Source organism: Eucalyptus grandis, chromosome 4, assembly GCF_016545825.1.
Source record: "Eucalyptus grandis isolate ANBG69807.140 chromosome 4, ASM1654582v1, whole genome shotgun sequence".
In the NCBI taxonomy this organism is placed as follows: Eukaryota; Viridiplantae; Streptophyta; class Magnoliopsida; order Myrtales; family Myrtaceae; genus Eucalyptus; species Eucalyptus grandis.
Window position 1 is genome coordinate 30863774 of NC_052615.1, and position 21245 is coordinate 30885018.

A 21245-nucleotide genomic window follows, 5' to 3' on the forward strand; every position below is an offset into this window, starting at 1 on the left:
AGAAGAAATCAAGGCCGCAGTAAGATCGGTTGCTGATGATTGCTGGGAGAACATCCTATCCTATCAAAAATACTACGATGTGTCTCGTGATCGGTCTGGGCGGTTCGGTCCGATTCTCATATTGAACTAGAGCCGGTGCTCACGTCTACTTCCAGGCCCATCCATCAAGGACAGCAGGCTAACAGCCTAGTTTACTCAACCGGTTTTGAGTTTTCTAACTTTTTTCTCTTTCCACCTTGCTGCATTGAAAATAAAAACGGGATAATTACACAAATGGTTCATAAACCTTCGCTCAATGCGCAACGTAATTTATGAAAATTCAATTTCTTTAATGTCACCCTTGAATTTTAAGCCAATTCGCAATGTCATCTTTGAATTTTTTATTTATTTAATGTGATATCTGAACTTTTGATAAATATTTGATTTAATCCTTCAATTATATGAAAACGTCTGTTATTATTTTTCCATTGATCCAAATTCAAAGTTAATATTCAACGTTTTCCATATAGTCATGTGACTGAATTGAATAAATATAAAAAATTTAGGGATCACATTGAAAAAAATAAAAAATTCAAGGACCGCAATTACATATTAAACTAAAATTCAAAGAATATATCGACCACATTGCAAAGCCCATAAAAGTTCGGACACCGGTCACTGTGATTTCTCCGATAAAAACGAAAACCTTTTACTCCCGCCAAAAAAACCGCCGTCCTACACCACGCGCCCCGAGCGGTTTCCATTTCGTTCCCGAAGCGGAAGAATCCACCGGCTTTCCTCTCCTTCGCTCATCGTCGCCATCGAACCCCCTCCGTCGACTCCGCAACGCCGACGATCGACCGGACCTCCGCGCTCTCCGGTCCGGAGAATAATGGCGATCAGGCTCGCCGGCGCGGCGGCGCTGCTCCTGCTCGTGCTCCTCCTCCACTGCCTGCGCGGGCCGACGGCGGTGGTGTCCGCGGTCGAGATCCTCTCCAAATCGAAGCTCGACCGGTGCCAGAAGTCCTCCGCCTCCGGCGACAACCTCAACTGCACCAAGAAGATCGTGCTCGACCTGGCCGTCCCCAGTGGTTCCGTAAGTCGTCGTCGCGTGTTGCGAAATGCTTGCCCGAACGGTTGCAGGAATCGATTTTTCCTTTCATTTTTCTGCTTCCTCAATTTCCGCTTGCGCAAGTTCGCGTCGTGCCGCGCTTGATGGAAACGGTTGCGTTCCTTTTTTGTAATTGAAGGAGAGTTTCTGAAATTAATTGGAATCGGGGCATGAGATTGTGTGAACGTGTAATGCTATTTTATTATGTGCAAAATTGAAATTTGGCTGCATTGCTTAATCGATTTGCTCCGGGGGGATTTCAGAGTGGAGGGGACGCCTCACTCGTCGCGGAAATAGTAGAGGTCGAAGAGAACTCAACGAGCAAGATGCAAACTTTGCGGATTCCCCCTGTGCTGACGATCAACAAGTCTGCCGCATATGCTCTCTACGAGCTTACATACATAAGAGTATGGAACCTCTCTGATCGTTGTGCTGTATGTAGCGAGATTTTTCCTTCTCAGATATCTTTCTAACTTCTTTTAGTCCCCTGACTTTATGGTGTTCTGCATTATTGATCATGGTATCTTGGTATATTGTAATATCATTATGAATGTTTATGCCTACAGCAGACAATAGAGGTTAGGGTTTTCCCTAGTGTTTTTACTTGAAGTTGTGTTTATTGTCCTTAAGGAGCAATTGACAAGCAGACGTGCTTTTAATGCCTTTCATGCGTGAAATTCTTGGTGAGACAAGTTTGCTACAGGATATGTGCCTTTGCTTTATCATACTTCCTTTTGGCTGGACACTCATAAATTTTTCCATTATTCTTCTCGTTCATATCATCTTTTCATGTGTAGTGAAGGTTGTGTTCATGTATTAAATGGACTATGTATGACATTTTTCAGGATGTTCCATACAAGCCACAAGAATATTTTGTGAAGACACGCAAATGTGAGCCAGATGCCGATTCAAAAGTTGTCAAAATATGTGAGAGGCAAGAGCTCTCTCTCTCTCTCTGTGACTCTTCAGCTTCTGACACCATGATCAAGTTTTTAGATTGCATTGGACAAGGTCAATGGTCTCCTTCTGCTGCTTCTCATAGTGTTTTCTTTTTCTTGTTGGCCACAAAATACTTGGTTAAAGCAAATGTGGTAAGAAATCATTTGCAGGGTTTTAGCAACACTTATGATTTTGAATTGTCGTTACCCAAACATTGAGAAAGTTTTACATGCTTGCGTACATCTAAGGCTGTCATGGTCTAGCACTTTATTTAGCAACCTGCACCATGGTGTATCTTACTTTTCATAGGAATACAACTTTGTCGTGCATAATGGTTCTCAGTATATTCATTCAATAGTCTATGCCTCAGGTTGCGGGATGCCGATGGTCATATTATTGAGCATACTCAGGTGTCTTGTCCACCGCCTTTCTTCATTTATCTCTTTGAGTCATTTTAATATTCTTTCTTCTTTTTTAATTATTGGGCTTCCTTATATGTTTTACCAGATAATCCCATATCCTCCTCCAGTTTTAGCTTGATCGCTTAAGATTGTGCACTCACACATGGAAATTTGTTTGGAACAACCAATACGAACAGCACAAATGCTTGTGGATGTTGGATTTATCCATGCTTAATCTCACTCCTGACTTGTTCACTTTAAAATTAGTACTGGAACTCTAGAAATCTCTTAGCACAGGATTCTATTTTGTGTTGACTTTTGGTATATTTTAGTTTGTTTTCAGAAGACAGTTATAAATATTATCTTGTGTGAAATGCCAGTTAAGAAGTATGGATTATGTTTATTGATATGTCCCTCTTTATTTATATTGTGCATCTTTATTCTCAATTGTTGGCGTGTCTTATGTAATTGTCGTTTATCTCAGCCAATCTGTTGCCCTTGTGGGCCCCAGCGGCGTGTCCCATCATCATGCGGAAACATCTGTAATTGCTGTTACATAGCTTTTCATTTTCTGATGCATCTTTATATTCTAACACTTCATCTTCTCTTTTGTTGATTCAACAATCAGTTGACAAAATGCTTAAAGGAAAGGCTAATACTGCTCATTGCCTCAGATTTCCAGGTGAATGGTATGGCTGCATGTGCCTTTCCCCAAGAGAAAAATTATTGAACACTCCTTTCCTAGTGCAAACGCTCCCTATAACCAAATGTTGATACCTGGATCCATCTTTAGTGTGTGTGATGCTGAATTGACGAGCTCTGTTTTGTTGAACTTCCGAGAATTACATTGTAGTGGATCGTGGAGAAAACTGCTAGTGATTGTGATCATTTTCTATATCTATACTATCTTCCAAGGAAAAATTAAAATTGGTGTCCATTCTTGAATTGTCTAGAACAATTCCTCCCTTTTTCTCTCACAACTGCATTCTCTTTTGTTTGGACAGAGGAAACGGATGGGGAAAGAAATAATTTAATTGCTTTCATCTCTTTCCAATTTAATATAAGTAGTTCTTAGTGCAGGTTTTGTAATGCACATACAATATGCCTATAGAGTTGATTAGTGGTAAGAACTGACATTGCAAAGTTCACTGAAATTAACATAAATAGACAGACGAAGTTGCTTCTGTTACTTCCAATTATATGGGCAATATGCTAGTTGTACTTCTGTGGATTTCTTTGTTATCCTCTCTTATTCAGTCTATCATTACTCACATTATAACTAGAAACTGTTTTCTGGTGAAGGTTCCATGTTTTTGGCATTGGACAACGATCACTAGGATTCAGTGTCCGGATTGAAGTGAAAACAGGAACAAAAATTTCGGTATGATTTTGCTTCATATTGTTTTCAGCTTTTTGTCTCAAGGAAATGTTAGCTGATATAAAACAATTTACTATTCAACTTTTTGTTTTGCTAAATTCTTCCTTGTTCCCTTAAAAATTTGTAATTTATAACATCAGAATCTCACTTAGTTTCATGTTTGAATGCGGGATTACTAGCATTATATGCATGTCGTGGAACTGTTTGGAGTAATTGGCTAGGGCAATGAAGCCCTGTAATTTCTTGTTTCTAGCCACAGCTAATTTATTTGTTGCTTTCAGTCCATAATATCCATTTCTTTCTAAGTTTAGATCTTCTGATGATCAATACCCTCGGTTGGTTTGTCAAAGTTTGAATCTCTTTGAGAGTCCACTTAAGATGGATTTGCTGAAAATTCTTCCCACTGTTTTCTTTCTCTGGCCCACAGGAGGTGGTTTTAGGTCCAGAAAACAGAAGTGCTATATCTGGCGATAACTTTTTAAGGGTGAACCTTATTGGAGATTTTGCTGGGTACACAAATATTCCGTCATTTGAGGACTTTTACCTCGTCATTCCAAGGCAGGTATGTCTCACATTTATTTGATTCTTCTAGTGTTGATAGACTTGGAGTTTTTCTACTCAAAAAAAATAAAAGTGCAGATTCTCTATCCTTTTCACTCAGTGTATATTGGAACCATAATGACTTCTTGCATGATGTTCAATAAATTGATATTATCTAATATGCATGATTGTGAATGCATTGAGAAGGACCACACTGTTTCTTGTTGTCATCTATGTTTATTTTAGTCACATTTCAATTTCCCAGATAATACATCATATTGCTTTAATTAATCTTTTCATCAGTACTACTTTTTGCATGTAAATTGGAACTTCATTTAGATGATTTTAGAAGAGGCAAGGTGGGTATCTACCCCTCATCGTTGTTTATACGGTAAGCTGGTCAATTTTTTTCTTCAGCCCAACGTGTTTACATCTCATTTTAATGTGTGCATAACTTAGATGGATCTGTCTTTGATTATAAATAGACTGAGACAAAGACATGCATAGAAATGGAATTGCTTCAAGTATACAGATGGATAGTAATATCAAATCATTTGTCGTGTTGGAATAAACAGCAATTTGTTGGTCAATATTTATATCCAAGGTTTTTGAAGTATTCAATTGGGAAGTTCAGAATACATCTGATCTTCAAACGTGAAATGGAAAAGAAAAAATAAAAATAACAAGATCAACATTGGGTAACATCTTAGGCTCGACCTATCTTTCTTTTAGAGCATGCACATACACTTCTGTACGGCAGTGTAAGTCAGTAGCCAAATTGTAAATCGCCCCATTAATCAGCCTGTTATTTATCCTGAGACATTTTCTTGTTGTCTTAAAGAGTGGACCTGGTCAACCGCAGAATTTAGGGACGAATTTTTCTATGTGGATGCTGCTTGAGAGGGTCAGATTTACCTTGGATGGCATTGAATGCAACAAGATCGGCGTCAGTTATGAGGCTTTCAATGGGCAACCAAATTTTTGCGCCTCACCTTTTGGAAGTTGCTTGCATAATCAACTGTGGAATTTCTGGGATGTTAGTCAATTCTACCCTTTCAGCTATAGTCTCAGAATTTATTTAATTTAGAGCTTTTGACACACGATACTATATTGCAGGCAACGTTTGAATTGCTGCACCTGCATCCTTATAGGGATATCTAGATATTATTGTGTTATCTTCTATAATCAAATGTGAATTTGGTAGATTTGCATAAGCATAATAGTTCTTTCGCCCTTCTACAAATTGTGTTCTATATCTGTCTTGTCAATTTGTTCACATCTTCTGCTTAATCATAATTACTACTCACTACTTGGAACATCACCTCTCACAAAGAAGTTGACAGATATTGAGTGGTGTGTTATCCTGTGGCATGATTTGAAGCAGCTCTTTTTTCTTTGCTTTTTTTTTTCCTTTAATGAAAGGCTGACCAGAATAGAGTTGGGAGAAATCAGTTGCCGCTGTATGGTGTTGAAGGAAGATTTGAAAGGATAAATCAGCATCCAGTAAGGTTTTATTGAAGAATTCGGATATGTTCTTTAATTTCTGTTGTTGACAACCTTCATTTGGATGCAGAATGCAGGGAGTCATTCTTTCTCCATAGGAGTCACTGAAGTTCTTAACACAAACCTTTTGATAGAATTAAGAGCTGATGACATTGAATATGTATATCAGAGGTTGACCTTATTTCTGCTGTTATATTTTTTTCACTTGCTTTGGTGAACCTAAGTATTGCCTGGTGACAGTCACTTGCATAGATTTAATTAGCATCTTATCGTGTTGGTTCATAGCTTTTTGAAAAAACTATATATGTTCAATCTAGCTTGGCATTTTAAGGTTCTTTATATGACCCAATGGCTATTATGTACAAGTTTTAGTTTTTCAAAGTTGAGATTGCAGTTACTGATTCTGCAGATCCTCTGTTGGGATTTCTCAGTATAGTTAGGATAGTTAGAATACGGGAAAGCCATTGTCCTTGTCATTTTTTAACATTTCCTGTCATGTTTATCCAGTATCCTATAAAATGTGTACTTTTCCAATCTACTACTTGAGACAATAGAGTTGAAATTAAGTAAAGCCAAATAATTTTCAGCCATTTATGTTACTTAAGTAATTATTACGTGATTAACTGATTCGTACCTTTCCTGTCTGTAGGAGCCCTGGAAAAATCTTAAGTGTCACTGTTCCGACATTTGAAGCTTTGACTCAATTTGGAGTCGCTACAATCACAACAAAGAATACTGGTGAACTTGAAGCCTCATACAGCTTAACGGTACCCTCAAAGATCAGAAATTTTAGTGTATATATACATCATTTTGTCATTAGTGATCACACTTCAGTGTATACCTCAAGTTCTGCCAGGCACTTGACTGGTTCTTTTTATTTGTTATGTTATTCATGTGCCTACAATTTTCATGGGTTACATAACACTGGAATTATGAAGCTTTTGTGTGGCAATAGCCAGCATTTTGCTAATGGAAGGACTCGTGGTGTGATTTCTACAGAATTTGAAGCATTTTCTTTTGTCGATGCTATGGTTCAGCTTGATGCGTTATGGACAACAATTCTTGGGTGCATTGTTGTTGTTCTCTTATTAATATTAGTCTGTTCCCCCTTCATGCATGTAGCTGTAGCATAGAGGCTACTAGACTAGATATTCCTCTTTCCAGATATAGTTATAATATATGTTCTCTTCTTCGAAATAATCATGATTAACTAATTGGGAGTTGTGGAAAGGAGTCACTTTTCGGTGGTAGGATATATAACACCTTAGTTTGTCTATGTAATGAACCACTGCAATGTGGAAGAAAGGGATAGTCTTTATTCTTCATCTATCAAATTCTTGTCCCACCTTTTAGTGAGTAAAAGTTGAGGAGTTTTCAGTGATAATTGTCAAATAAATTATTCTAGAAAGAAACAACTTGCATAGAATGGAATGCGATAACTCAATTACTCTTCATAGCTTATGATCTCAGACTGAATTTGGATAGTGCATCCTAGTTTAAATATCCATACTGCATATACAATTGGCTGTTATAGGAAACTACTTAATTCTCCTCTTTGACAAACTATTTCCTCCGGCAGTTTGATTGCAACAGTGGTGTCACCCTCACAGAGGTAATTTTCTTTTAACTGATGTATTTTGAATATTTAGCTTGACAATGATGTAAAAGACTTTATTTTGATGACACAGGAACAATTTTTCATTATGAAGCCAAGTGAAATTTTGACTAGATCGTTTAAATTGTACCCGACAACAGATCAGGCAGCAAAATATATATGTGCAGGTATCAGTTACCGTGCTCAATGCTTAGTAGGGAAACTCAAATAGAGTAACTAATGGGGATTTGATAGTATAGCTTCCTGTATGTTTTTTACTGCAGCTATTCTTAAGGATTCTGATTTCAGTGAGGTTGATCGAGCAGAATGCCAATTTAGTACTACAGCTACTGTCCTTGACAATGGATCACAGGTGATGTTTAGTTCAAAGTCATGCTTTTTAAGTCACATAAAATCACTGATGAATGGCATCCTCGAAAGGATTGTTTGGATAAAAAGTTCTGTTATTGGAAATAGAGGACTCAATGATACTAGCTGTAAAATTCACTTCTGTTATTAAGAGTCTTGAATCAATGACTTCTTTGCAGATTACACCTTTTCAACAACCAAAGACAGGTATGAGTGGGTTTTTTGATTCCATCAAGGGCTTTTGGAGCAAATTATGGGCAGGTGTAATCGATTTCATCACGGGAAAAAGTTGCAGGTTAATTTAACATTGTAGCATCTGTCAGGCGTGAAATATGTATTGTGTACACATTCATCGCATATCTTCAGTTCAGTCAATCAATGATTTATTTGACACTTCTTTTGGGCTTGAAGAAAATGTCTGTCCTCTCTTCTGGCATGTTTTTGTTATGTCAAGATGTTCATAGAATCAATTTGGTGTAAAATCTTACAATTTTTTCTTCTGGAGGATGATAGAAATGTCATTGGAACAAGGAGGGGAGAGAACAATAGTATTAGGTTTGACACAGAGAATACATTCAGTGTAGAGAAACATTTGTAGAATACAATTAATGCGTCCGGTGTGTTTTATGTTCGTGATAGTATAACATGGAGTGGAATTGAATTTGCTGCTTCTTGTGTTTTAAAACTTTCATGAAAAATGGATAAAAACACAGCCCTTGGGAATAGAGTATGTGAGCGAAAAGATGTGAAGGATAAAAGTAGCTAAATATAATTATAAGAAATCATACAAGGCGAAGTGCATGATTGCACGTTGTTATCTTGAGCAATTCTGCTGTTTATGTTCAGTAAATCTGTTATTACTACATACCATGCAGTCTCGCCTTTTGACTGGGACTCTACTTTGCATGTAAGCCTGCTTTAGAATGGTTATATATGTACTACTGATGTATGGCCTTGTCAACAGGAGGGAATGCTCAGGTTTTTTCGACTTCAGATGCCACATACAGTATATATGCATGAGCTGGGTCTTGATGTTTGGTCTACTTTTAGCGACGATTCCAACAGGTGAATCCACTTTTAATCTTGATTGGTAAGGTTGATTGCCATTATAAGATAATAGTGCAATGAAATAACCACATGTGGTATTACAGTTCTCGTGTTGCTTTGGCTGCTGCATCAGAAAGGACTCTTTGACCCCCTTTATGATTGGTGGGAAGATCTTTTTCAAGATGACAGTCAGATTGTCCCAGGTGCTCGAAGACATGGAATTGATGCTAAATATCCCCATATGCACCATAGGAAGCACTATAGCAAGGGGATGATGTACCGCAAGCATAGTCTTTCCCACAAACGAAGTGTCCATCACCGTCATGAACACAGGCATCCAGATAGGGAGCCTGAGTATTATTATTATCTTCACCATGTTCACAAGGATAATGTCAAGCCTGGTCATGGAAAGAATTCAGGTTTTGCACAGGAGATTGCTTTGGATAGTTTAGAGGATGACAGAATTGGACACAGAAAGCGTAGAAAAGAAAGAGGGTCTTCTGGCAGAACCTCTGAACTGAGACAGCATGCTGACAACCGGCAACATGAACACAAGAGATACAGCCATGGTCTACAGGATCAGACATGGTTGAGCCCACATCCCAAGAGAAGAGAGTGATCAGTCAAATATGTAAGCATTGACTCCGGGGTGTTTTCAAGCTCTCTTAGAGAGATGGCTATTTTTGACTGATTCACTTTCTAAAGTGGAATATGTGTTGTACTAGACAGACCAGAGGAATAGAATCTTCTGAGGAATTCTTTGATGTAAAATGGACATGGAAGGTTCCGCAAAGATGTAATGTAGACATATACTGTTTATGCACTGTTCTTGTGTTTTTGCGGTCGGTTGGTTACATTTTGTAACTCTTCCAACTTTTCAATTCCATTCAAGTTTTCACCCTTATTGGACATGCTGAGACAAGTAAAGGCAAAATTCTGTACTTTTTCTTGGGCAAAATTGTTGCTTGCTTTTGATTCTGGAAAGATTTTCCATTGGCTTCATGCATCTTGAAGTATATTGTTGACAACTGTTCCCTTCTCTAGCTTGTCAACAGCCATTTTGATTGCTAGGCATCAAGCTGCAATACTTTTGCTTGCTGCTGAAACAAGACCATTGTTCTGGTTGCTGTTGTTCAGGTTTGGCTATCTAGATGTACATTAGTTTTCCCTTTTTGCGAGCGACTCTTTCTCCCAGATTCGAATATGAAAGCCATCTGGAAATTGTAAACCCGGTGTGCGGACAGTATTGCCTCCTTTAATTGCTTGCCACCTAAAAATTTCATTAACAACATGGTTACTCTCACCATATGGGAGGCTCATTTTTCACTCTTGGACACTTGACTGTATTACCTGTATCTTGTCACTAGGCAATGGAGAAAAACCGCCATCTGAACCTTTGTGAAGTCAGTCCCAACACAGAATCTCATACCCCCACCAAAAGCCATAAATTGTTTAGATGCAACGTGTACATCCATCCCCTGTATGTATTGATTCTTAGTTAAAATTGGAAAATGATGAAGATTGCAAGAGATTTATTTTCTGCTGTTCTTTTTCTCTTTTTTGCTTGTATGGATTCATTATCTGTTTGCAGGTGAAGAAGAACAGAGAATTATGTGACCAACCTCCCATCTCCATGGATTAAATGTCAGAGGATCTTCATATTTTGCTGGATTTAAGTGTACGGCTGGTGGACAAACCATAACAGCCCAACCTTCTGGTATGGTGTAGCCTGTCACCAAATAAAGGAACTTGTCAACATAGATTGTTCTTTCTTGTCTTACATAAACTTGTGTTAGATGAGTATCATTTCAACGTACCTTTGAATTGAATTTGTCTCAGTGCTTTCCGGAAGATTCCTGGAACTATATTTGCGAGCCTGACTGTTTCATTTATCACCTGCAAGTGGACTTTAGCAGTAAGAAAGCTGTCTTATGCATGTATCATCTGTGTAGAACTTGAAGGTAAATAAAAGTTCTTGCTCGCCTGAAATGTAAATGTCATTGATTTGTACTCCTTCCAGGTCAGTGCAGAATCAGCATCTTCCCTTTTCCTTATGATGGCCTCGTGTTCTTCCTGAGATATATCTGAGTGTTTAGAGTATGTTGGCGAAACAAATTGTTTGGCTTGTTTCTGATACGAAGTACCCAAATCGTAGTCCGATTTTACTAACCGTCAATCTCTTCAGTGCCGTGGGGTTCTCTAAAAGAAACTTCATGGCTAATGTCAGAGCAAGGGAAGTAGTCTCAAAGCTGGCAAATAGTAACACAAACATTAAATCCAATGCGATTGCCTCTGTAAGAATTGTTCCCTCCTTTTGAAGTTCTTCAAGCACATAATCAAAAAAATCATTTTGTTGTTTCCTGGGCATCATCCTCCTTTCTTGTAGCAAGTTCTTCAGCATCCTCATTGCCCTTTTCCTTCCCTTTAGAATTAGGAAAAGGTTGGACCAAAATTGTTGTTAATCTTAGTTTGGTAAAGCATGTTATGGAAAGTAATTCTGTCATTGCCAAGAGGCCAAGAGTGCAAACAGAACAATAGCTTGTTATAATTGACGGGTAGCTTTCTGCTGGTTTTACCTACCTGTAAGCAGTTGTGATAGGCGGTACCAGGAATGTCCAATGGAAAGGAAATCAATCCTCGTATGAATGAGACAAAGCTTTCCCTGAGATTTTCTGAAGAGCTCTCTGAATCGTAGCTTATTAACTTCTTTGCTGTCAGATGGAATATCATCTGCAATGGTGTCAATTTTATCAGTTACACATATATTATCTTGCAGCGAACGATGATTGAATAAAAAGAATGGTTGCTCTGAAATTTACACTTGCTGTTTCTTCTTTTACTTCAATCATGTGCTGACATGACCACTGCTGTAATCTTCCGTATGCAGTCTTCTCAACTTCCGGGAGCATCTTTTGGAGGCTTGCAGGGCCAAAGAGACTCAGCACCATATTTTTGAGGTATTTGTACATGAAACCATGGAGCGAACCCACATTTTGTCGGCCGAAAACCTCTGTGAAGGTGTCTGGGTACCAGCTCTGGAACAGGTTTCCCTCTTGTTGGAAAATAAAGTAATTGAAATCCGGATCCGTCGATACTATGACTGGCCGTCCCACCAAACTTGTCCTGAATATTGGTCCATAACTGAAAAACAACAAAACAAAATCGAGATAAAAGCATTTAGCATTAGAGAAGGATGAGTAGAAGGATGGACAACTTCAATATAAGTAAATGGCTTGTTATCGAAGTCTTACTTCTTCATTCTCTCTTTGATGAATGGAGAGATATCATGAGAAGTGTTTGGAGCGAAGAATTGGAGGGTCTCGCCGAGGAGTGGCAAGCCCATCGAGCCCGGCGGAAGTTTTCCATTGCATCTAGGATTCCTCCACCGATAAATCCAGCACACGATGCCAATGACAACCAGAGCTCCAAGACAGTCGAACCACATTTCCTTGAAGAGTATTGGGTAGAATCTATAGAATGTACGATGCTGATGTTGGTGTAGCAGAAATGGAATGGTCAGTCTGCGAGGTTGGCAAAGAAAAGAACAAGCGCGCAACATGTGTGCCATTAACCATGAGGAGATCTTCTTATATAGGCATTGCCAGAACCCACAACTAGCAAGGAAACCAATTATTAAAACTGTGACCTTAATTTTTTTATGACATCAAGCTGTACCAGTAGTTGTAAATGTCTACATCTCTGATACTATTCTGTTCAAGTGACCACTAATTTTTCATTCGTCAACGGCTGGTATATGTATATAATAATGTTCATTCTTCAAGGAACTTGGTATGGCTAGGAAGCTTTCGGGATGCTTCCCTCTCTCTCTCTCTCTCTCTCTCTCTCTCTCTCTCTCTGGGTGGAGTTTCTTTATTTAATTTTTTTTCTTCTTTGAGTTTTTGGGTTCATGGTAAACATTAAGTGAAGCCAAAAAGGGAAGAAGCACGAGGGCATGATGTCTTGCTAGATTTGCGAGGATGAAGCTTGGAGCACCTGAAGTGGGATATATAAATATAAAAGAATCTATGATGATCTGATATCAATCTTCTATAGCACTAAGAAGTAACTTCAGTGGATTTCACCAACTCCCTCAAATCCATTCGGGTATCTTTGTTAAGTCCTCGCATAGCTGTATACGTGTGATCCGAAAAGAAAAAAGAATTTGGAGGTGACCACTCCCTGCAACATTCAAATGTGACATAAGCACTAATGGCTGGCAATATTCCAATATACTTAAGACATCTTGTCTCGACCTAATCTTTTGAGAATCATAATTTCATAACTTCAATGGATTTCACCATCAGTGAAGTTTTGAGTTATTCTTTTGTTATTGACCCAAACGTAACATTACAACTCACAATGCAAGATTGTCATCCTAATCATTTGAGAAGCTCGGAATTGGGTTCGATATAGACGCGTGGCCTGTAGCCAAGCTTGCACTTCCAATTGCAATTTCAAGGGTTGTAAATTTTTGAAAAAAAAAAAAAAACTGCTGTCTGTACTGTACTGCAAGATGCGTGGGCATCTTTTGAAGCGTAGAGTAGTTTCCAAAAAAACAGTGTAAACCCTAAATTTACGCATAGAGCCGTGCTCCATTGCAAACCCCATTGAGCCACGGACTTGACCAGACATGGCAATGAGTACTCCAATCTCTAGGTAGGCTCGCTGTGTTCCATGACCCACCATTTTCCCCATTGTTATCTGCAATGTTTTTTTCTTTTTCTTTTTTCTTTTTTTGATGCAAAAATCTCTCGTAGTAAATCCTGGACAAAAGTTTCGCCATGCGAAGACCCCATCAAGAAAAGAAAAGGAAAAAGGAAGAGAGTTTTCAGGCTCACGAAGCTTAAAAGGAAGAAAACACGAAGGTGGGGTTCCCAAAACTTCGTCCCAAATCACGGGTCTTGCAAATCCTTTTGACTGTCCTACGCAAGTTTACTGGACACGAGACTCACGAGCTCAGTTTAATCTAGGAAAGCAAGTGAACCGAGCATGGTTCGAGAAACTTTCTCGATCGTGATCCGTATTCGAGTTCATTGAAATAAAAAGTCATTGTATCCTTTTCACTACATCATGTGTTCAGACCTCCTAGAGCACCCGACTAATCTCATCGCATCACTACAGCCCTCTCCATTCCCCTCATTCATTGAATATAGCCCCATCTGATCTTTCTAATTCCCTTAGATAAATTTATTCTTGCTGATGCAGTTCTTACTCCGTGTCATTAGCTGTCGAATGTAACAACAACGAGACAAACGAACAGCTTTACGTACAACCTTACATTGCACTATTATAAATTCCCTAATTCAGCCGTTTATGATCATCACAGCCACTGGTTTTTTCCTGGACGGTGCATCATAACACCTCAAAAGTGTATATTTTCGGTGATTATTCTTTTCCCAATTGGGATATCTTGCCTGCTGCATAAAGTGGGGAGATACATCGCTGATAATAACTTTTATTTTCATGAACGGATAGCTGAACTGCTCGGCAAAGGCTAGGAAATTGGGTCCTCTGAGTGCATTCATAGCAAAGCACAGCTCGATGCCCAATATTTTTTTAAAAATGGTTTTATTTTATTAATATGTTTGCCTTTTCTAACGCTTGGATGAATACAACGGTTGCTAGGTGGTCAATTCGCTTTTCTCTAGACCCTGAAAATATGATGGTTTGAATGGGAAAAGGAACTACTGTCTCCGGTCCTACATGTCTTCGTTGCTCACCGCCACAATTATTGTGCAGCACACGTGCAACAGAGGATTGCTGATGTGTGTCGCCTAATGGGTACGAGGGTTTTTCGAGGGGACACGACAATCGATTCCAAACGCATTAGCATTTCTCGAATAATATCGAATTGGAGTTTCGGGAATGCGAGATGATTAGGGATACGGTGGTTCGACTTGGTAAGTTTTAACTGTTCTGGAGGCGATCAACTCCTTTTTGAAGATATACTTACATACTTTTCTTACGACGAGGGATGATACAAGCTATCGGCAATGCTCTTAAGATACAATAAGCAGGTGATTGATGTAAACGGTAGATATAATTCACCTTTTGCCAGTATTTAGGGCATCCATCATATCATATGTTATGTTTGCTTAATGGCAAACAATTCATGTAGTCCTACATTTAATAATTGGTATGCACTCCAAGGGAACCGTGAGCGTTTTCCTAGGGAATGCACGATCGATTCGTAATCACTTGCTAGCAAAATCTCAAACCTTCCTTTATCACGTGGAATTGCTCTTATTGTGGAGGACATAAAACTAAGCTTTTGGGGGCAAAAAGTTTTCCTTCTTTTGACGACCTTTTTGACCTACGTTATCGAGATGAGATTGGCTTTCATGGCTACGCAAGTGGCTAAAGGCTAATTCAATTGCACAAGCATGGTTGTTGGACATCGCTGTGGACCGTGTAGCATACGGCTAATCATACTTGGATTTTCTTAATTGTGGATTAGTGTGCTTTAGTGGCCTTGTGTGATGATTATATATGCTTATGAACCATCATAGCAGATGTCTCCAATTCCTTTTTTACCACCAAGCATGATAGCTTGACGTAGTGGTAAGATGGCCGTAGTCTTCCATGAGATCATAAGTTCGAGTCATGTTATGAGTAAACCTCTATCCTCCATGTGCTTTGGGCATTTTACTATACCTCATGAAGAGACACTTTCTGAGTTCTAACCCACTCCTAATGCTACGGTGATAGGTTGATCGACCCTTGATCCTTTGGATTTCAAATAGACTGATTACAACTATAGTTAAAATCTAATAGTCGCTAACTAGCACGAAACTCTTATGGTAATATCTAGAGGTTAGCTGTGTTGGTCACTCCTTTCCACTCTTTCATTACTTAACACAGAAAAAGTAAGATTTGGCTTAGGGTACGGCGAGATTGGGAGTGAGATGACAAATGTTACACGATAACTTGAATAAGACAAGATGCACAACATACATCCCGATTGGTCCTCGAGCGAGTGGAGTACAATAGAGATGAGTAGGGATCCTATTAGGCGCACTTGAGAGAAAAGTTATTAGTGAGATCAGGATCTTTTATTAGATGCTTAGTCATGGACTAACATGGTAGTCTCACAGCTGAAGAAGAGATTTGTTCTGTACACGCTTTGCGAGTCCCCACAAAGTTTATGTTTTATAATACATCGCACATTTGAAAGACGAATCACTCTAGGAAGACGGGAAAAACAGATCAAACTATAAGATCAATCTATAAGATCAATTAACAGTCACAGATACTGTCAAAACAGGAAGTAATCTTCAGCATCTTGCATGTAAACTCTCGAGAAGTACTCATGCAAAAGAGCAGCTCAAATGATCTAGGATCGTTTCATAAGAGAAAAGGACATGAGTATATCAGAAGCGGAGCAGGAGTTCGGCAGCATTAGAGAGCCCTAGATTAAAATAATTTACAGGCAGTTAATGAAGTGATAATAAATAATCCAAATATACAGAAAGGTCACAATTGAGACTAGTAGCAAACTTAGGTCACAAGTAATTTTTTGACCAAATAATAGCCGGAACCATGTTCTGCTCTTGCTGTGATTACACGTACCTGGACCCCTATCAATTTAATTTTTCAAACATATAGTAAACTTAGGCTTGTTAAGTAATAAATACGAAGGAATTAGAAAAATAATAATAATTGCACCCATCCCTAAGAGAGCTCTCCCATTCCCGATCGACTGGAGATAAACATTACTTTAATAAGCAAACGTGCACTCTATTAACTTACATGTGGTCATGCTTAATTCGATTGTTGTGAGAAGTTCCCCTCTCTAATGACTTCCCTTTTTTCTAAATTTTTTTTGGTTGAATCTTGAAGCGTTTCATTATAATCTTTGAATTTGGTTTTAAGGAAAGATACAGATATAATGATTTGATGAACACATCTTGTTACCGCGGAAGCTTACTCAATTGTGTTCCCATCTTTTATTTGGCGGCCACGTTGTCGCATTGAAATGCATCATGTGGAAGATCGAGGGACGCACCTTTGAGCATAAATAAAATGTCCAATAAAATGGCAAATTTATAACTAAACTCAACGCATGGAAGTCAGCTTTTGAAATCGTATCGGCTGACGTTTTTAGATTCCTGGATCTCTATACTCGAGCCCTTGAATTATTTAAAAAGGCGTAATATTTCTATTACTTTTCATGCGAAGGAGATGGTTCTTATGATTCCATGAGCCTATTAATGCTATGCGCTTCAAGGGATTAAGGTTTTATTCATGAAAACCAAACGCGTATGTGATTAACCCTACAAACTCAAGCTTTTTAAGTTAAGCCTTTTTCCAATGTAAGAGCGGAATTTCAACTTATTGTGTTGCCTTCTTCATCTAATTTGCATGTCAAACCTAAAACAAACGTCAGAATTATCTCACACTATTGTTTTTATGAGATTGAAGCTGGATGTAGACTCCGCTTGTTTTACCAAAAAATGAAAAATTCGAAAAAAAAAAATCCTAAAAATTATCACTTGTATTATTTAAAATAATTAGTCGATTAATAATGTTTTTATCATCAAATAACAATTTGTGTTTAAGCCTTTTTATGGTGATAAAGACATTTCTCATCATTCAATTTTATAAGCAATAAAAATGATCATTTTCAAAAAAACTTTTTTCAAGTTAATCATTTTTCCGTGAAATAAACGTAACTTTAATATGCATCGTATTGATCTCATCCAATTATATATTGTCTTATAGACTGGTTTATAAAGTACTATAATTCATGACTAATATGTCTGTAACGATAGAATGTTCAAAGTGTTTCATCTAGAGAAATCTTTTGTTCATTGCTAAGGCTTTGGCTAACGTAAAAGTTGACTATTGGCAAGTGTATGTGTCTTTGTATATACAGTCTAAAGTCACTATTTTATGTTGTTGAAAATGCGACAAATAGAATCATAAACATCTCGAGAAGATAAAACAAGGGGTCAGATTTAATGAAGTATCTCTTTCCCATCTAACGTACAATTATTATGAGCGCTTGGCCCTCGCAGTTTCAGCAGTTTCAGCTCGTGTGCATCCCAAGATTAACACAACTTCCCATCAGATGACTTCCATATTGACAGCTTTTGACTATGACTAAACAATTTAGCTCGTCAATCGAAGCAAGGTCTACAGATGTCATTGATGACCCAGTTAAGGACAATACAATATCGTTAAAAAAAAAAGGGACAATACAATAAGTTCGTGGGAAAAGGATCTTTAATGATCTGTTCCTTAATGGGTTGATGACCAATCTAAATTTAAAAATAGGGCTAGCCTATTTTGGACCTAATCAATCGGCCATGAATCGATATATTCCCAATTCTATCCAGAAATTAAAGATCTACTTCTTCTTTGTTAGTAAAAATAAAATGATATATCAAGCATACCAATTTAATCTTGAAATACAAGAACTTCCCTTATTGTAGTTGCTTTATGGATAGATATTCATATTGGAGTCCATGATTAGAAAGTCAGTTCACCAAAGAGAGGAAAATTATCGAAAATATTCTAAACCTATTACACTTTTACCAATTCAATTTTGAATATTTCAATTTTGCCAATTAAGTCATAAACATTTCACATTTTGTGAATTAAATCCGTCCAACCAATATTTGCTGGAAATCTCCAATGTGGATGCCGGCCATCTTATATAGCACAACCGGTTTTGATGTGAATAAATTTTAATATTTTTTTTCCCTTTCTTCTTCCTTTTTTCAATGGCCGGACAAGTTGGCCTTGCTTGGGCAAGGACGAGAGCCGGCCATGGCTCAATTTTTCAGAAGGCTCGATGACAAGTTGCTTATGCAAAGTTGATTGGAGGAGGAGTTAAAGATCTGGAGGCTTGGCCATTGCTGTTGAGCTCACCGAGGCATCAACGGCCACAGCTCAGCAAGTGCGGAGGAGGAGGGTTGAGCTCACAAGAGGGGACTCCGACGGCAGCAACATGGCATTGCCGTTCGGTGGAGGTTGCAATTGAGAGTGGATGGGTCTCGTCTTAGGCTAGGATAGCCTTACCCAGGCCAGATCTGGCAAAGGTCGACCTCTAATATTCGGGTGAACAGCCTAATTCTTTTTTATATGATTTTTTACACGTCATGCACGGCACTGGCGTCTCAGGAAAAATAATAAACATGCTAAGACTGTTTTGTAAGTTAATTCAGAGACTAACGAATGGCGATATGTAAGACATTTAAAAAGCAAGTCATGTTAACTCCCAGTGAAAATACATCAAGTCATTTTTCTCGACCCATTTCCAACATCAATTTCGGTGCAGTCAGCCTTACTTTTCGCATAGATACGATCTATAAAGCAGAGAAAAGTAAAAGAAGGAAGCTAGACCTTGATCACAAAGGTGACTAACTAAGATATTCAAACAGTTTAATGGATTTGCCTGCTAGCTAGTTTCATATGGATGGCATTTCATTGCCCTAAGAAAGTGTTTCTATGTTGTTGTGATTGCTCTAATTGCTCTCACTAAGGCATGTTAAAGTATCGCAAAAACTAGGAAATGAAGAAAATCTCGATCTCTCTCCCTCTTCCTTTGACGAGATTGTTGGTCTTTTGCTCGCAAAATCACTGTGCAGAAGAGAAAATCCCTTACGTGATTGCATGTCAGTTGCATGCTATGCGTCCATTATTAGGGTTGGAATAACATCAATTTTCTGGGTAGACTTCGAGTCGTCCGTCAATGAGTTTCTGCCACGCCATTTCTCGTTGAAGCAACCTTAAACATGTCCTTTCTTTTCTTCTTTTTTTCTTATCAACGCTACAGTATTAGTTGGGAAAAAAACAGAGACAAAATATAAGATAAAAGAACACCATTGATGAAGATTATGAAAGGCCCAATAAGACAACCTAGCTTAAGACCCTAATCCTTTCGAAATGTTATTTGATTTTCTGCTCTAGCAAACAAAGTAATTCTTATTTAATTGAGTAGGCATGCGTTGGAACATGACCCTACTAGTTTGACTGTACATGCCATTTTATATTAGGTTAGTATGGACCATCTTGTCGCTTTGGATTTCCGTCGTTGAAAAAGAAACGGAGCTTTTGACTTTTGAGAGGGATTGAGTTTAATATGACTCTTTCTTTGATAAATTTTGGTTGTTAACATGAAAAATACTTGCGGTGAGTTTCCTTTTGGTTATTTGTTCCCAGCTAACTCGAAGTGTAATCAACGAATGAATCATCTTTTCAAGCTTGATCCATTATGTTCGACTCGGTAAAAGTACTTGACATACTTGACTTAGGTCAAGTATATCGAAAAACCATAACTATATGAGCTCAAGCCGAACTCTAAGTCAAACTTAAACTTCAAAGATTCAAAATGCAAACAGAGTAAATCAAGCTGATATGCTATCCATGTTTTGAAGTGAATGGACACGTTAGCATACATATGAAAATGTAGAAAAAGTCAAATACAAGAAATCGAGGTCTTCAGATAATTAAGGTTTTTCCATATGGGTGCCCCAGCTTTGCCTGGCTTAGCAAAAATACCTTTTGGCAATGCGTGTGGCCAACCTACACTTGGGCCGAGCCCTGTGATAGCAATTCCGGTCCATAGAGAAAAAGTTGTTAACTGGACAAGGCCGTGAAAATTTTGTGGGTACTCTTACACCCCGCATTATATTGGGCTTTCTCTAGGATGAAATACAACTTTTTTTTATTCTCCTTAAGCACCAAACTGATCCTCGCTATTGTCTCTTTCACATGCGTTCAAGGACGCACTAGACACAAGTCTATACTTCTTGGTGTGGCTTTGGAGAGTGCAATAATGTAATGATCCTAACACAAGTTTTGGATGAGAGGCTAACCCAAAAACCTAAACTGATAAATAAAGGGAGACCATATGTATATAAGAGCAAATTAACCCCATTGTTTGAAAAAAGACAAAATCATTGTCAAGTGATGTGTAATTTTAACGAGAAAAATGAATGCATTTGTGATTTGAGCAACTTGTCAAATTACTAGGATGAAATGAATATGTGAGCCCGTTAAGCAAAACCCAAAAAGCTTGCCTCTCATTTCCTTTGACATAAAAAGCTTTCTCTTGACTCACTTCCAACTTATACCATTCAAACAGAGGAGGTTTGTCTTTCAAATCTAAAATTAATGTTAGGAAAAATTGGTAAGGGTCAAAGTTAAGAGGTTATTCTAAGGAAGATAAAATTATGTCTTTCGAATTCCAATAGACAATTTTATTCGCGCTAATGAAATTAGGAGATCAATGCCTCTTCCAAGTCCCTTGGATCCGTCCATTCCTATAAGATCTTGATTTTATTAAATTGTGATTGTGAGATAGTGATGTTAAGTTATGAATGTCTCATCTAATCCTAGTCTTCTTTTCATCTCCATCCATGCCTCACTTAACATATT

At 38.1% G+C, this 21245-nt stretch overlaps 2 protein-coding genes across 2 annotated transcripts; one reads left to right on the plus strand and one right to left on the minus strand.

Annotated features, from left to right (window-relative positions):
- Positions 1-705: 705 nt before the first annotated feature.
- LOC104441796 (protein HAPLESS 2) lies at positions 706-9867 on the plus strand. Its single transcript, XM_010055028.3, has 18 exons — positions 706-1075; positions 1354-1497; positions 1936-2024; positions 2400-2439; positions 2915-2972; positions 3059-3119; positions 3733-3811; positions 4236-4370; positions 5190-5384; positions 5771-5851; positions 5922-6022; positions 6501-6618; positions 7431-7463; positions 7540-7633; positions 7730-7818; positions 7994-8109; positions 8779-8879; positions 8966-9867. The coding sequence occupies exons 1-18, from the start codon at positions 872-874 to the stop codon at positions 9478-9480; spliced, it is 2253 nt and encodes a 750-aa protein (XP_010053330.2). The 5' UTR covers positions 706-871; the 3' UTR covers positions 9481-9867.
- LOC104441795 (cytochrome P450 87A3) lies at positions 9853-12495 on the minus strand. The gene is made up of 9 exons (XM_010055027.3): positions 12113-12495; positions 11681-12002; positions 11442-11591; positions 11032-11283; positions 10845-10934; positions 10679-10757; positions 10484-10590; positions 10212-10339; positions 9853-10131 (listed from the first exon to the last, which is right to left on the minus strand). The coding sequence occupies exons 1-9, from the start codon at positions 12427-12429 to the stop codon at positions 10020-10022; spliced, it is 1557 nt and encodes a 518-aa protein (XP_010053329.2). The 5' UTR covers positions 12430-12495; the 3' UTR covers positions 9853-10019.
- Positions 12496-21245: the final 8750 nt, after the last annotated feature.

What these genes read in the sequence shown, in the direction of transcription:
- LOC104441796 (XM_010055028.3), top strand. Translation starts at nt 872, where the DNA reads ATGGCGATCAGGCTCGCCGGCGCGGCGGCGCTGCTCCTGCTCGTGCTC. An exon ending in AAAGGATAAATCAGCATCCA is followed by an intron (nt 5,852 to 5,921) that starts GTAAGGTTTTAT and finishes ATTTGGATGCAG; the next exon opens with AATGCAGGGAGTCATTCTTT. An exon ending in AGCAAAATATATATGTGCAG is followed by an intron (nt 7,634 to 7,729) that starts GTATCAGTTACC and finishes TTTTTACTGCAG; the next exon opens with CTATTCTTAAGGATTCTGAT.
- LOC104441795 (XM_010055027.3), bottom strand. Translation starts at nt 12,429, where the DNA reads ATGGCACACATGTTGCGCGCTTGTTCTTTTCTTTGCCAACCTCGCAGA. An exon ending in ATCAAAGAGAGAATGAAGAA is followed by an intron (nt 12,003 to 12,112) that starts GTAAGACTTCGA and finishes GTTGTTTTTCAG; the next exon opens with TTATGGACCAATATTCAGGA. An exon ending in GAGACAAATTCAATTCAAAG is followed by an intron (nt 10,591 to 10,678) that starts GTACGTTGAAAT and finishes ATTTGGTGACAG; the next exon opens with GCTACACCATACCAGAAGGT.